We start from the raw sequence: 15,642 nt of genomic DNA, 5'->3' as shown, positions 1-15,642 counted from the left end.
TGTCCAATTTTGTCACTATATTTTCCACCCAATCCTTAGATACACCCTCAAATTATGTAAGTCTGGATGAAGCTGTAGCATTTCAGTTTACGCATAATGCCAATATACCTCATCCGCCTTTTCATGCAATGGACGTCTTACTGCTATCCCTCCAACCACCTTCCCGAATCATTCCTTCAACAAGAGCTCAAATCTTGCCCATACAGGAGAGCACTGTGTTTACCGGATGCGTCATGATTCTACCCGCCATTAGTGAATTCAATGGATCCCTAAACTCAGCCCTATAAACATATACATTGTGCAAAACAGATTCGGTTAAAAAACTCAGGCAAAACTGGGGGCGTTACGGGAATTTCATGTACCGTGCTAATTTTTCCGCCTTCATTGTGAACGGTAGGGATGTTGCGCTGTATGAAATCCTTCTGCTCACTCAACATACTCTCTAATGTATCAGGACTGAGGCGACCAGTCTAAGCAAAAGCATTTTCTGATACAATTTGGAGTTCAAAGGTAGTTGATTGAGCCGAACCCCCTGTTAAAGTGTTTGTTTGTGTATCACTATTGACAGTACCGAAAAATCCGCGTACATATTTGTTTAATATGATGTTATATATATATATATATATATATATATATATATTTCTTGTGCTGTTTTGAAGACGGCCCTTGGATATAGGGCCGAAATATTTATTGAATTGAATTCCACCTTCTTGAGAAAAAAATTTCCCTATTGTTTCTAAGTTGTGTTTGGTTGAATTTTAGATTCCTTTTTTCAAAAATGCTAAGCTAAAAAAAATTTTAAGCCCCTCCCAAAAAAGAAATGTCACTACAAACACAGTTTTTCTAATAGAAAAATCATTATTGACGTATTTATAACATCTTCATTTTTTACTTTTGAAATATCATGGCTATTTTTCGCTATAAGTATATTTAATTTGATTTTAAGACAAGAAAAAAAGTTAAAAAAAATTTAGTTTCAAAGTTTAATAAAAAACTAAGTAAAAAAATGTCACTACATGCATTATTTTCTAATAAAAAATCACGGCTGATGTATTCATATCATCCCCGTCTTATATTTTTTAAATACCACTAGTGATTTTTCTCGTTATAAGTATATTTAATGTAATTTAAGACATAGGAAAAAATTCCAAAAAATCTCGGTTTACTAGTTCAATAAAAAAAATACGTAAAAAAATGTCACTACAAGCTTTATTTTTCTAATAGAAAAATCACGACTGACGTATTTATATCATCCCCGTTATTTTAATATCACTAATGATTTATTCTTGCTATAAGCATGTTTTGTGTGATTGTAAGACATAGAAAAAGAGTAGAAAATTTTCAGTTAAAAAATTTAAGTAAAGAAAAGTTAACCCCCCTTAAAAATTTGAATCCCCCTCTTCTCCGAGGGGCATGTAATCCCTTTCATGTTCATTGCGATACTATGTCCATTCACTTCTCGTTCACAACCAGAAAAATATTTAAAGGGGAGATGGACCCTGTCATGCTCATAATAGGTATTCTATTAATATTCATGTTAAGGCTTGAGTTCAAAATAATCTACGGACTGAATACAAAAGTTTAAGAATAACTAGCAGGGAGGTTTTTTTTAACTAATGACTATTTGATGTACAAACACATAAAATTCAGTAAGTGTTCTTTTTTAGACTTGATATTGCTCTTTGCCGTCCCCTGAGGTTTCAGGCTCAAATATTCGAGTGAGTTCAATAGGTCAAGAATAGGTAGTAAGAGGGAGGATTTCAAAACCATAGATGATGTACATACAATTCGCTAACAAAATTGGACTGTCAATGCCATTTGATAAACCTAAACTGTATAAGAAACAATTCCCACCCTCTAATAGTAAAAAAAAATATATAGATTACAAACCTCTTGTATATATGAGAGTCCTTGTTAAGATTCCGTTTAGACATCTCGTTAGTTTAAGCTCACTTCATCAAATGAAAACGACTTGGACGAACGTTGTTTATATCAAAATATTTGTCTGAGATATCTTACACAATGGGGGTACTGTGCGCTTGTATCAATGGCAATGTTTCAACAAGAGCTAAGAGCTCATGGCACTTGTGACGAGGCGAGAAGAGCTAAGAGCCAAGAGATCATATAGTATGAGCTCTAACAAAATTCTATGAATCAATAGATTGATTTAAAAAGGAAAATAAGAGGCTTAATGCCGGTCAGGATTTAAAATAAGAGCTCTGAGTCACGATGTCCTTCTAAATATCAAAATTCATTAAGATCCGATCACCCACTCGTAAGTTATAAATACCTAATTTTTTCTATTTTTTCCTCTCCTTTTAGCCCCCCCAGATGGTCGAATCTGGGAAAACGACTTTATCAAGTCAAATTGTGCAGCTCCCTGACACGCCTATCAATTTTCATCGTCCTAGCACGTCCAGAAGCACCAAACTCGCCAAATCACTGAACCCCTCCGCCCAACTCCCCCAAAGAGAGCGAATCTAGTACGAATCTGTCAATCACGTATCAAGGACATTTGTTTATTCTATCCATTAAGCTTCATCCCGATTCCTACACTCCAAGTGTTTTTCCAATATTTCCCCCTCCAACTCCCCCCAATGTCAAACGATCTAGTCGGGATTTGAAATAAGAGCTCTGAGACATAAATTCTTTCTAAAAATCAAATTTCATTAAGATCCGATCATCTATTCGTAAGATAAAAATACCCCAATTTTCACGTTTTCCAAGAATTCCGGTTTCCCCCTCCAACTCTCCCCAACGTCACAGGATCTGGTCGGAATTTAAATAAGAACTTTAAAGCACAAGATCCTTCTAAATATCAAATTTCATTAAGATCTGGTCACCCTTTCGTAAGTTACAAATACCTCAATTTTCAAAATTACCCCCCCCCCTCCAATTCCACCAAAGAGAGCAGATCCGGTCTGGTTATATCAGTCACGTATCTTAGACAGGTTTTTATTCTTCCCATCCAGTTTCATCCTGATCTCACCGCTTTAAGTATTTTCTAAGATTTCCGGTCCCCCCAACTGCCCCCCCCCCAATTACGCTTGATCCGGTTGATTATTTTCCCCACCAAGTTTCATCCTCATCCCTCCAATCTAAGCGTTTTCCATGATTTTAGGTTCCCCCACCCCAGACTCCCCCAACGTCACTAGATCCAGTCAGGATTTAAAATAAGAGCTTTGAGACACGATATCCTTCTAAATATCAAATTTCATTGAGATCCAATCACCCGTTCGTAAGTTAAAAATACCTCATTTTTTCTAATTTTTCAGAATTAACCCCTCCCCCAACTACCCCAAAGAGAGCAGATCCGTTCTGGTTATGTCAATCATGTATCTAGGACTCGTGATTATTTTTTCCACCAAGTTTCATCCCGATCCCTCCATTCTAAATATTTTTCAAGTTTTAGGTTTTCCCCTCCCAACTCCCCCCCCCCCCCAATGTCACCAGATCTGGTCGAGTTTAAAATAAGAGCTCTGAGCCACGATATCCTTCTAAATATCCAATTTCATTGAGATCCGATCATCTGTTCGTAAGGTGATACGACCAAATAGTCGTAGGAATGGTGATGTGGATATGGGAGATGTATGTGCTCTGACTAATGGGATATATGTGTGCTGGTACCAATTGAAGGGATATGGAGGGTTTAAGAAAGTGCCGGTACCAGGGATCGGAAAAGTATGTGTGCTGTCGGAGTGCATATAGGGACGCTACTCGTACTTGTCGGTTATTGAAAACACATTCAAGAATTACTCTTAGGTCACGTCTCAGAAAACCGGTTTCATAGCTACAAAAACAAGTGACGGATAATACAATGCATTGGACTTAGACATTATACATTAAACCTTTATAATTGGACTGTATATTTGCACATTAAGGGTAAGGGTTGCTTAGGTTAGGTTAGATTGAATTAGGTTAAGTTTCCATAATTTTGTTTCTAAAGTATTATTTTATTATTATGTTTCGTTATCTTTCATTAATATTAACCAAACTTCACTTTTTGGGCATGTTTCCAATAACCGACAAGAACCCTCAACTATATTAATTTCTATTGATTTTGGCACTGAGTACATTTCTCCAACGAGACACGATTCAACCATGAATTTCGCTCTAAATAGAAGCTTATCTTCTTATGGTGAAAATCTTAAAAGATTGATTTATTTTAGCTTCCTATACCTTACCAATTACAATGGTAAAATCAGTGACTGTTTTGATTAAATATTCTAGACAGGTCCGGAGCAAAATGTTTGAAAGTGAGACCACCTTGTCTCTCTTTGATTCCCTTTGTTTGTATATTCATTCCAAGGACCTTACTCTTAGTCTAAAGAATACAAATGAAAACTCCTAGCCAAACTATAAGAATTGTACCTTGAAACCTGACTTCCTTAGAGAAGTAATTTTCAGTTGGTTGCTTATTTTTATTTCAGTTTGAGCCACGGTGTTGATTTACTATTAATTGGTGAAGAAATCTTTTTTTTTTCATTTTATTTTTTTTTTCATAAATATTACTTAGACAAGTTTGCAGTGACTACGTTGGAACGTTTCTAAAATTTTCCTTTCGTTTTATCATTATGCAAACTGACAAAATACGATTGGTGTTTGGCTAAATAGTGTCTAAACTAAGAATTAACATACAATGATTCTTATTTTAAATAATGGGAGAAATAACAAGATTAATATGTAAAATAATAACTGTGTATTTTTTTCAGTTTATTGAACTTTATTCAATAAATAAGGCACAAAATTTGACAATGGCGAGTACAGCTTCAATTTCATCTTGTATTGGGGTTGAGGTGTTGGGGGGGGGGTTGTGGTAGTACGAGGCCGAACCTCCAGAAACTTCTAAAGTTGACTATTTTTTATATAGATAGGTGATACAAATAAGCAAAATTAATAAGTAGATGCAAATAAATAGAAGAAAACTTCTATTTTCCATCCTTTAAACCCTTTAAAATAAAATTGCCTATTGGCACTATATATCTAGGAGGCGTTGATTTAAGGATTCCCAGTAGAAGCTCATCATTTCCACCATTAAACCAATAGCCCCTTGGATTTGTCTTGTCATTGCACCTAAAAAGAAAATTTAAACAGTTTTAAAGATATACAAAATAGTTTTCTTTAGTGTCCATTTTTGCAGTAGCTCAAAACTTTTTTTCCTATTTTGAACCGGTGAGATTTTTAAAGGTTAGTTAACACATATAAAGCAATCACATAGTCATTTTGATGCCATTTTATAGAATTTTTTATATAAAGGAGTGAAATATGATGCAACAAGTGATAACGCTAGTTTTACGCGAAAACACTAATTTAAACCCAAAACTAGGTTAGTAGGGAAACTCCAGTCCATAGAAATTGTACATTGTAATAAAGGGTCATGCTGGTAAGGCCAGGAAGTGATGACAATTAAAGAGGGGATTATTTTTATCCTAGATCTCTCCCCCCCCCTATATTTGAAAAATATCTGTTTGCGCGGTACTTTTATTAGAAAATGTTTTTTTTTGTATTTTTCATTGATAAAATTAAAAAAAAACTGTAGCTTTGCCCCTATAGGTTTTGGAAAATAAATTCCCACCTCCCACACACACTTTCACGAATTGACGCAATGGTAAGATTTTTTGTTAGTTTTATTTGGAAAGCCTCATATGCACTTAAAAAAAAATAACAGCCGTTCTAGAATATCTTTACCAGCAGAGGGGTCAAAATTGGAAAAGAATGTATACTGACGCCAAAAGTCCCTCTAAGGTTTCCACTCAGATTTTACTGGTTGTTTATTTAAAGGCTCGCAATGTCTTGCCTGAAAGAGAAGGTGTATCACAATTTGTTTCAAAAGAAGTTATTGATTCACAAGAATTGGTGGAGAACGACAGGGACTGGGAAGATAAATATTTTAGCATCTTTAGCTCAAGAACTACCTAAGAAATTTCATGTACTGCATGCTAAAATAAAGCTGCATTATTTAGCTTCACACCGTAATTCCAACATTTTTCTTAGTAGAATACTTAAGCAAAAAGTCTTCTTACCCTCAAGAAAAAACTCTAACTTTTGCTCTCCCGAAAATCACTTGCGAGTTCCGAAAATCGCTTACGGACATGCGATTTTTATTTATTTATTTATTTATATATGTAAAGTAGCTGATTCATGTGCTTTACCGCCAATGAAGCATGTCACGGTCAATTGCTAGAGCAGAATGTAAGAAACAAAAATTAAGTTATCTAAAATCTCGGTACCTTATCCTTGTTGGCATCTTCTAATTAAGCATTGAAATGTGTAAAGCGAACTAGAAAGATTAATCACTGCTAGCTTGCTAAGTATCTTATCTGATACACCTTTCTTTTATATTCAATGTCAGAAAGTTAAAAATTTATCTTATACTTTTCACGATTTCCCTCGGATAGAACTTTATGAATGGAACTGATATACAGTTTGGTGTAATTAATAATAATACCTTAGATAATAACATTCTCCATACCCAGCATAATATTGACTTAAGTGTGTTATAATGCTTTGAGATAAATGATAGTGTTACTTTTAGTGCCCTTAGACATGACATATGTTCAATTAAATAGATTTCTGTTGCGCAGCGATTTTATTACATTCTGCATGCCAATCGAGGGGGAGGATAGGCCGTATCTAAGGGTGGGGGTAGGGGTTTTGAACCCCACCCCGAAATGTTTGTTTGACTTGTGAAAACGTATCAAAAATGAATGTAAACAAGTTTTTGATGCGTTTTCAAATATTTTTTTTGTAAACCCCCTCCCCCTTTCACCCGAAAAAATTGTAAACCCGCTTCCCCTGGAAAAAATCCTGGATACGACCCTGGTACGTGCACAGGAATAGCATATAGTGAAATGTGATTCTTTGGTTACAGAAAAAGAAACATCTAAAAATATATAATCAATAGTGATCTTATTCTTTTACATATTATATAAAATAGTTGTCCATAGTGAATATACTTCTACAAATTTACATCTTCCAGTCAAGGGCACACCCAGATTTTTGTTCATTGGGTGGGGATACAACAAAAACCTTAAAAAACGTATCAGAAATTTCTTTATGTGCATTTTTTTCTGTTTTTAAGAGTCATACAAAATTTCGTGGAGGGAAGGTCAAACCCCGTAACCTCTCCCCTGGATATGGCCTTGCTTCCAGGTTTTGTACTCAAAATTTCACTAGCAGATAAATTTTGCAGTAAAACTATGAGTATTTGTTTGTTGTTTTTTTTTACTACCAAATTTTCCACGAAGATTTTTCACACTTCGCTCAACTTATAATTTGTTCGAATCTCTGAATTCAGCCCTTAAACTATACCATCTCAAGAACACTAAAGCCATTTATAGGTTGCAATTTCTAATTACAAAAAAAAAGTTATATTCAACTATTATTAAGCCTATCATCTAAGTTTCTTAGGCAATTCAAGGCCTATTGCCTTTTTGTAACCCTCACGAAAATGACCAGTTTTGTTGAATTTTTCAAATCCAACTTTTGTTGAATATTCATTAAATGATACACTTGTTTCTATTTTGTCCTTTGTCTTTTAAGCCGTCATTAACCATATTCAACCATGATTGAACGATTGCATTATTAGTTACTTAATAATAAGTCATGAATTTTGAATTTCGAACTTTTGTGGATGGAACATATTAGATTATTAATTGAAAATTAGTAATATTAACTTATTTTTAATGATGAATTTTTTTTAGGAGTCGTTTTCAGCTGGTACATATATCATCCGTCAGGGTACAAGGGGCGATTATTTTTACATAATTTCGAGTGGAAAGGTTAAAGTCACACAGCAAGTTCCCGGTGAGTCATTAAGTATATGTAATACAAGTTGCCTAAATATAAAATTTTAATTAAACTGGCCTGATCATGTATGTCTACTAGTATGGTTAACTTAACTGTATTTTTGATCGGTTGAATGTTTCTATTCTCTTCCAGTGTCGATAAACTTTAATGTTATGTTCTTCCGAAACAAAGAAGATAATTTTGTTTATGCTATTTCATCCTCTTGTCCGTAGTATGTTGAACACTTGGATACTATTATCAACACCATAGCGTGGACATAGTAAAGAGTGATATTTCTTTCAAGTACTATTTCTTCATTTTATTTAAATTTTTTCACCTGCCACTTTGTATGTAGTATGGTCATAAAATTGGGGAGGGATGTATTCAATCAGTAATTGTAAGTAATACAAAATACGTCTAGATAAGCCCAAGTTAAGGACTGACTCTTGAGCGAAATTAAATAAAAAAAACTAGTTTTTTTAACTGAAAGTAAGGAGCGACATTAAAACTTAAAACGAACAGAAATTACTCCGTATATGAAATGGGTTGTCCCCTCCGCAGTCCCTCGCTCTTTACGCTAAAGTTTGACTCTTTGCCACAATTCTACTTTTTAAAACAACTAAAAACTTTAGCGTAAAAAGCGTGGGACTGCGGAGGGGACAACCCATTTCATATACGGAGTAATTTTTGTTCGTTTTAAGTTTTAATGTCGCTCCTTACTTTCAGTTAAAAAAACTAGTTTTTTTTATTTAATTTCTGAACGTTTTTGAATTAATGCATGTTTGATTTTGGCTCTCCGCACATAAATTATTGAAATGAAATTAGTATATTAATTTTTTTTTGGCTAAATGGCTTTCTCTTAGTTTTGATCAGACGATTTTGAGAAATAAGGGGTTGGGAAGGAGGCCTAGCTGCCCTCCAATTTTTCGGTTACTTAAAAAGGCTACTAGAACTTTTAATATTCAACGAACGTTTTTATTAGTAAAAAATATACGTAACTTAAGAATTAACTTACGTAACAAACTTTTATATTCTTATATTTTTATTATGTGTACGAGGGGGTTTGTACCCTCGTTAATACCTCGCTCTTTACACTAAATCGTAAGTTTTGTTCCAATTCTTTAAGAATGACCCCTGAATCAAATAGGCCGTAGAATAAATAGTTGAAATCACTAAAAATATTTTAGCATAAAGAGCGAGGTATTTATCTCCTCCTAAATACCTCGCTCTTTATGCTAAAGTATTTTTAGAACCCTTCATATGCGTAATAATCTCTGTTTGTTTTAAATTTCAATGCTATTCCTTACTTTCATTTGAAAAAACGTTTTCATGTTTATTTTTTCATTGTTTTTTTTTTTTATAGTAATGCTAGAAAATCCTGCGCCCTTTTCATTGAATTTTTTTCCCCCATGGCATATTTCTCCAAGGAAAGATCCTCCCACATAGCCCCCTCCCTCAACCCTACCCCCAAAACCAAAAAAATCCCCCTGAAAACGTCTGCACACTTCCCAATAACCATTATTATATGTAAACACTGGTTGAAGTTTGTAACTTGCAACCCCTCCCCCAGGGACTGTGGGGGAGTAAGTCATCCCCAAAAACATATTTATTAAGATTTTCGACTATGCCAAACAAAATGGCTATCTCAAAATTTTGATCCGTTGACTTTGGGAAAAAATGAGCGTGGGAGGGGGCCTAGATGCCCTCTAATTTTTTTGGTCACTTAAAAAGGGCACTAGAACTTTTCATTTCCGTTAGAATGAGCCCTCTTGCGACATTCTAGGACCACTTGGTCGATACGATGACCCCTGGGAAAAAAAAAACAACAAAAAAACAAACAAATAAACACGCACCCGTGATTTGTCTTCTGGCAAAAAATGCAAAATTCCACATTTTTGTAGATAGGAGCTTGAAACTTCTACAGTAGGGTTCTCTGATACGCTGAATCTGATGGTGTCATTTTCGTTGAGATCCTACGACTTTTAGGGGGTGTTTCCCCCTATTTTCCTAAATAAGGCAAATTTTCTCAGGCTCGTAACTTTTGAATACTAAGACTAAACTTGATGAAACTTATATATTTAAAATCAGCATTAAAATGCGATTCTTTTGATGTAGCTATTTATATCAAAATTCAATTTTTTAGAGTTTTGGTTACTATTGAGCCGGATCGCTCCTTACTACAGTTCGTTACCACGAACTGTTTGATAGTAATTCGGGGCAGAAACTAGCTTGCTGGTTTGGTGTAAAAGCGAGCCAAGTCCTGATTCGTTTCAAAAAACAAGCCAAGTCATGACTAATCACAAAAACGAACTAAGTTATAACCGGATGCATAGACGATTTAACTTCAAGCCGTTAAAAGACGATTTAACGTTTAAAAAAACCTATATCCTGACTCTATGCAAGAGCAAACTAAGTCATGATTTGCATAAGCAAAATAAGTCCAAGCGACAGAATTCCGGAGAATAAGTTCAAAAACGACCTCTGTTCGAAATTCAGTCTGAAATTTGGTCACATAGCACAAAATTGACCTTAATCCCGACTCGGTGCACAGGCAAGCTAAATCCTGAGTCGATGCAAAAACAAGCCCAATTCCTGACTTTGTGCAAAAATGAGCTAAATCCAACCTATAAACTCGCTGCAAAGACGAACAAAGACCTGAATTGATGCTGTAACAACAAGCAGTTAAATTATGACGAGCTGCGGATTGGTTCAGTGCAAAAACTAACACAAGTTGTGACTGGGTGTAGAAACGGGTTTTTCCCAAATCATGGAATTTTTGTGGCGCCTTGCAAAGTAACAGTTTCAACGCATTAAAAAATGACATAAATCCTAGCCCGATGACAAAAAAAAGAAAAAAAGGTAAATCCTGAATTGGTGCAAAAATGACCTAGGTCAAAACTGTGAAAGTTTAGTGACGCAAAAACAAAATCTGTCTAATCTGTCAAACTTCTGTGATTAAAATGAGACAAATCCATCCTTCATTTTGACTGACTCAGTACAAAATGAAGTTTGTCCCGGTTCTTTAAAACATCAGGCTCAATCCTCACTCTATGCAAAAATGAGCTAAAGGCACAACAATGAAAAAAATATCCCCTTGCTACCCCCACCCCCAATATAGCCAAGAAATGTAGTCGAACACATAGTAAGTATAGGCAAAAACAGACACAGCTTTATACTGCTGTGTTGAACTTAGGTGGCTGTGTGCTGAGAAGAGTTTCTTTTTTCTCTGTTGAATTACTACTTGATTTCATATAATAGCAAATTGTATTTTCACAGTTAAAATTTATATTAGTAATTGCTTATGATTCAGATGTTTAGATCAATGAGCTGCCTTATAAATCATTCTATCCTTTAGGCTACTTAATGAATTTTCAAATACGAAAATAGAATTTTCGTAACTGAAATGACATGCAGAACAGTGAAAGATGAACGGTGGATTTTATAAATGAGACTTTTGTTTTCTGTGCTCTGCTTTTGAATTTTTCTGCTCTTAAGAGAATACCTTGGTTTTTGGGTGGATTGTGTTTTCTTGAAAGTGCTAGTTTTTCAAAATTGTGCAAATACACGGGAATTTCATTATTTGGTGTATTTGAGCTAGTTCTGTAGATACATCTTACAGAGCAACGAAACAATTATTTTGTTTTGTTTTAAATTTAAAAGTTCTCTATTCATTTCCATTAGAAAACTTTGTTTTTGCAACTTACCTTTTGCTCGTCTGTGGGTTATTTTCTGTTATAAAAATAAACTGAAAAAAGTCTTTGTCAAAGTTGGGTGATAATATGAACAAAGATTGCCATCAGCTTTGTTAAAATACCACATTAAGCATTTATTTGAACCCTACTTCTCTGAAATTTCCCGACGAAATATGGACAACTTTGTCATATAGTTAGGAATCCCAGGGGGTATATTATCACCATTGTGTCTGAGAAGACATGGATGAAAAATTCAGTCGTTTTATATTATATTTTTTTTTACTGTTATGTTTTAAATTATATTATATATTTATATTATATTGTTTCATATACATCAATTATTCTACACTATAAGGTTCAAAGACTTAGCTTATAGCATCAGAAAAACTTGTGAAAAATTCACCACCCAAAAACAAGCATAGTCTATATAAAAAAAAATCGAAAAATAAAAACAGTCTTTCGATACCCACACATGACTTTGCCTAACAGCTGTTTAAATCCGCGAGAGGTTTACTTTCCATATGCTTGCAGTATAGAAAGAAACCAGGTTGAATTTATAAAAATAATATAAATATGAATATCTCCCAACCTATACTGAATGGCGACTTAGAGTATTTTGACAAAAACTACTGCAGTAATCGCTTTTGAAAAATTGGAAAAATAAACTGAGCGAAGCCAGGAAAATCAGGAAAAGTTTTTTAAAGGATATTACAAGACGCCCATGAAATTCCTTATCGACCCTTCTTAAAACTAGCATCAGAGTAGTTAATCTATGGAAAAGACAATTTTTCTTGTGAGAATGAGAATAGGTACACTATACCACAAACAGAAAAACAAAACCAAGGAAACAAAAACCAAGCTTCTTTTGATTTTTTTCTATTTCATTTCAAGCCAGTAAGTTTGTAGTAGCTCTAAATTTGCTGTTAAATTACATTCTACTTTCTTGTAAAGATGATTCAATTAGTGCTTGGAGATTAAGACTAAACAAATTAAGACTGGTTTGGAATTTTTTTTTCATATTTTCTGGTTCAATTAGACTTCAAATTGTTTTCGCTTCATCATGGCGAAGTGACTCACAAAAAATCTAAATTTGCTCTAGGAATTCTCCAAATTATTAGTTGTATGTCAGACTTTAATTTGAGACTCTTAAAACGACTTAACTGAACATGCGAGCCTTAAAGTTATGTCTCAATAATAGTCAGGACAATTGATACAAAGTAAGAGTAATGGATACAAATTAATCAAACAGTTCGTGGTAACGAACTGTAGTAAGGAGCGACCCGGCTCAATAGTAACCAAAAGTCTAAAAAATGGAATTTTGATACCAATACCTACATCAAAAGAATCGCATTTTAATGCTGATTTTAAATATATAAGTTTCATCAAGTTTAGTCTTACCCATCAAAAGTTACGAGCCTGAGAAAATTTGCGTTATTTTAGAAAATAGGGGGAAACGCCCCTTAGAAGTCATAAAATCTTAACGAAAATCACACCATCAGATTCAGCGTATCAGAGAACCCTAATGTAGAAGTTTCAAGCTCCTATCTACAAGAATGTGGAATTTTATATTTTTTGCCAGAAGGCAGATCACGGATGCGTGTTTATTTGTTTTTTTGTTTTTTTTTTTGTTTTTTTCCCCAGGGGTGATCGTATCGACCCAGTTGTCCTAGAATGTTGTAAGAGGGCTCATTCTAACGGAAATGAAAAGTTCTAGTGCCCTTTTTAAGTGACCAAAAAAATTGGAGGGCACCTAGGCCCCCTCCCACGCTAATTATTTTACCAAAGTCAACGGATCAAAATTCTGAGATAGCCATTTTATTCAGCGTAGTCGAAAAACCTTATAACTATGTCTTTGGGGACGACTTACTCCCCCACAGTCCCCATGGGAGGGCAACAAGTTACAAACTTTGGACAATGCTTACATATAGTAATGGTTATTGGGAAGTGTACAGGCGTTTTCAGGAGGATTTTTTTTGGTTGGGGGAGGGGTTGAGAAGAGGGGGATATGCTGGGGGAACTTTCCATCGATAATTTGTCATGGGATAAGAAAATCTCCATGAAGGGAGCGCAGGATTTACTAGCATTATTTAAAAAAAAACAATGAAAAAATAAATATGAAAAAGATCTATCAGCTGGAAGTAAGGAACAGCATTAAAACTTAAAACAAACAGAAATTATTACCAATTTGAGGGGCTCACCTCCTCCTAATACCTCGCTCTTTACGCTAAAGTATTTTTAGTAATTTCAACTATTTATTCTACGGCTTTTGTGATTCTGGGGTCATTCTTAATGAATTGGGACAAAATTTAAGCTTTAGTGTAAAGAGCGAGGATCTGACAAGGGGGCGAACCCCCTCATATATGTAATAAATATATGAAAATACAAAAGTTCTTTACGTAAGCTAATTTATAAGTTACGTAAATCTTTTACTAATAAAAATATTCGTAAAAAATTAAAAGTTCTAGTTGCTTTTTTAACTAACCAAAAAATCGGAGGGCAACTAGGCTTCCTCTCCCGCTCTTTTTTTCTCAAAATCATTCGATCAAAATTATGAGAAAGCCATTTAGCCAAAAAAAAAAAAAAATGCAAATTTCGTTTTAATTATTCCTCTGCGGAGAGCCAAAATCAAAACATGCATTGATTCAAAAACGTTCAGAAATTAAATAAAAAAAAAAGTTTTTTTTAACTGAAAGTAAGGAGCGCCATTAAAACTTAAAACGAACAGAGATTACTTCGTATATGAAAGAGGCTGCTTTCTCATCAACGCCCCGCTCTTTACGCTAAAGTTTTTTACTGTTTTAAAAAGAAGAATTGAGAGACAGAGTCAAACTTTAGCGTAAAGAGCGGGGCGTTGATGAGGAAGCAGCCTCTTTCATATACGAAGTAATTTCTGTTCGTTTTAAGTTTTAATGTCGCTCCTTACTTTCAGTTAAAAAAAAACTTATTTTTTTTATTTAATTAAGTACAAAGAATAAGTACAAAGGAAAAAAACTAATAGAGAAATCCAGTAATAGTTGGTAACACGAGCTTATGCATTTCTAGAAGAAATATTTAGGAACTCGTTGATACCCAAGGGCGATATAATTAACACCAAAATGAACCTTTAAAGATTTATTTTCTCGAAACAAGTCTACACTTTGTTTTGTTTATACGCTTCTTAGTTAAGCTCATTTTGAGGAGTATTTGTTTTGTCTGCATGCTTCGTTTAGCTATGATAGAAACATAGTTAAGAGCAACATCTATGATAATTTAAATCTTCTCTTACTGTAGTCATTTCATTCCATTTTTTGCGTTTCATTCCACACAGAAAAAAAATAAGGTCCAGATTTTGCGAGGCTTTTTCATCAACTGGAGTAGCGCGCAAATTTAAAATCATGGTCGCAATTTTAAGAGTTTAGCGAAGTAGCAGCAAAATTGTTGTCATGACTGTATCAAGAGGGGGTTACCAGGTTCGAAGACCCTCCCTCCTTCCCTGGAAATTGTGTTTGACTCATAAAAACGTGTCCCCCCGAGCAAAATCCTGAATAAGTCCTTGTTTTTTATCGTCGTTTTTTCGTAGACCACACAAAAGCAAAGTCAACAGCAGACTTAACTCCTGAAATTACGAGAATGATTTCACACTTAATGACTCTGGGCTCTCGGCAAAGACTGAACGCGAAACTTTCAGAATCTGGTGTATTCTCTTTTATCTCTATGAGTATTTCCGTTTAGTATCTAGTATCTAATATCGAGTTGATAGGTTTTGCAATATAACATTATGCCTAAAACATTTCATAACTCGGATTAGAAAAAAAGTCCAATGGAAGTATCTAATATCGAGTTGATAGGTTTTGCAATATAACATTATGCCTAAAACATTTCATAACTCGGATTAGAAAAAAAATTCAATAGAAGCAAGAAATGTGGGAGAGAGAGAAAGAGGAGATAAGAGGGGGAGTGAAAGAAGGGATAAGATGGAGAGCATGTGTGTTTGCAAGAAGAGGTAAGGAAGAGGTTAATTTAGAATTGAAAAAGAAAGAGCAGTACATCTTGTAAAGATATCTATTAACTGGATCGATTGACAGTAAAAATTGTTTGACCTCAAGTAATGCTAGTCTTTGCAATAAGCATAAGCACATACAATTTAAATCCTTAAGGTTGTTTTACTCCAACGAAAGTATCC

The 15,642-nt window shown here is 34.4% G+C and overlaps 1 protein-coding gene across 1 annotated transcript in view; it reads left to right on the top strand.

The window, feature by feature from the left end:
• The window catches only part of LOC136032145 (cGMP-dependent protein kinase, isozyme 1-like), a 134,025-nt gene that overhangs the window by 51,213 nt on the left and 67,170 nt on the right, over window positions 1-15,642 (top strand). The window contains exon 5 of the mRNA XM_065712318.1: window positions 7,704-7,806. Within this exon, the coding sequence (XP_065568390.1) occupies window positions 7,704-7,806 (103 nt within the window). The remainder of the gene's footprint in view (window positions 1-7,703; window positions 7,807-15,642) is intronic.

Source organism: Artemia franciscana, chromosome 10, assembly GCF_032884065.1.
Source record: "Artemia franciscana chromosome 10, ASM3288406v1, whole genome shotgun sequence".
Lineage (NCBI taxonomy): Eukaryota > Metazoa > Arthropoda > Branchiopoda > Anostraca > Artemiidae > Artemia > Artemia franciscana.
The sequence above is the reverse complement of the archived record's forward strand: the minus strand, read 5'-3'. Positions and strand labels throughout refer to the sequence as shown.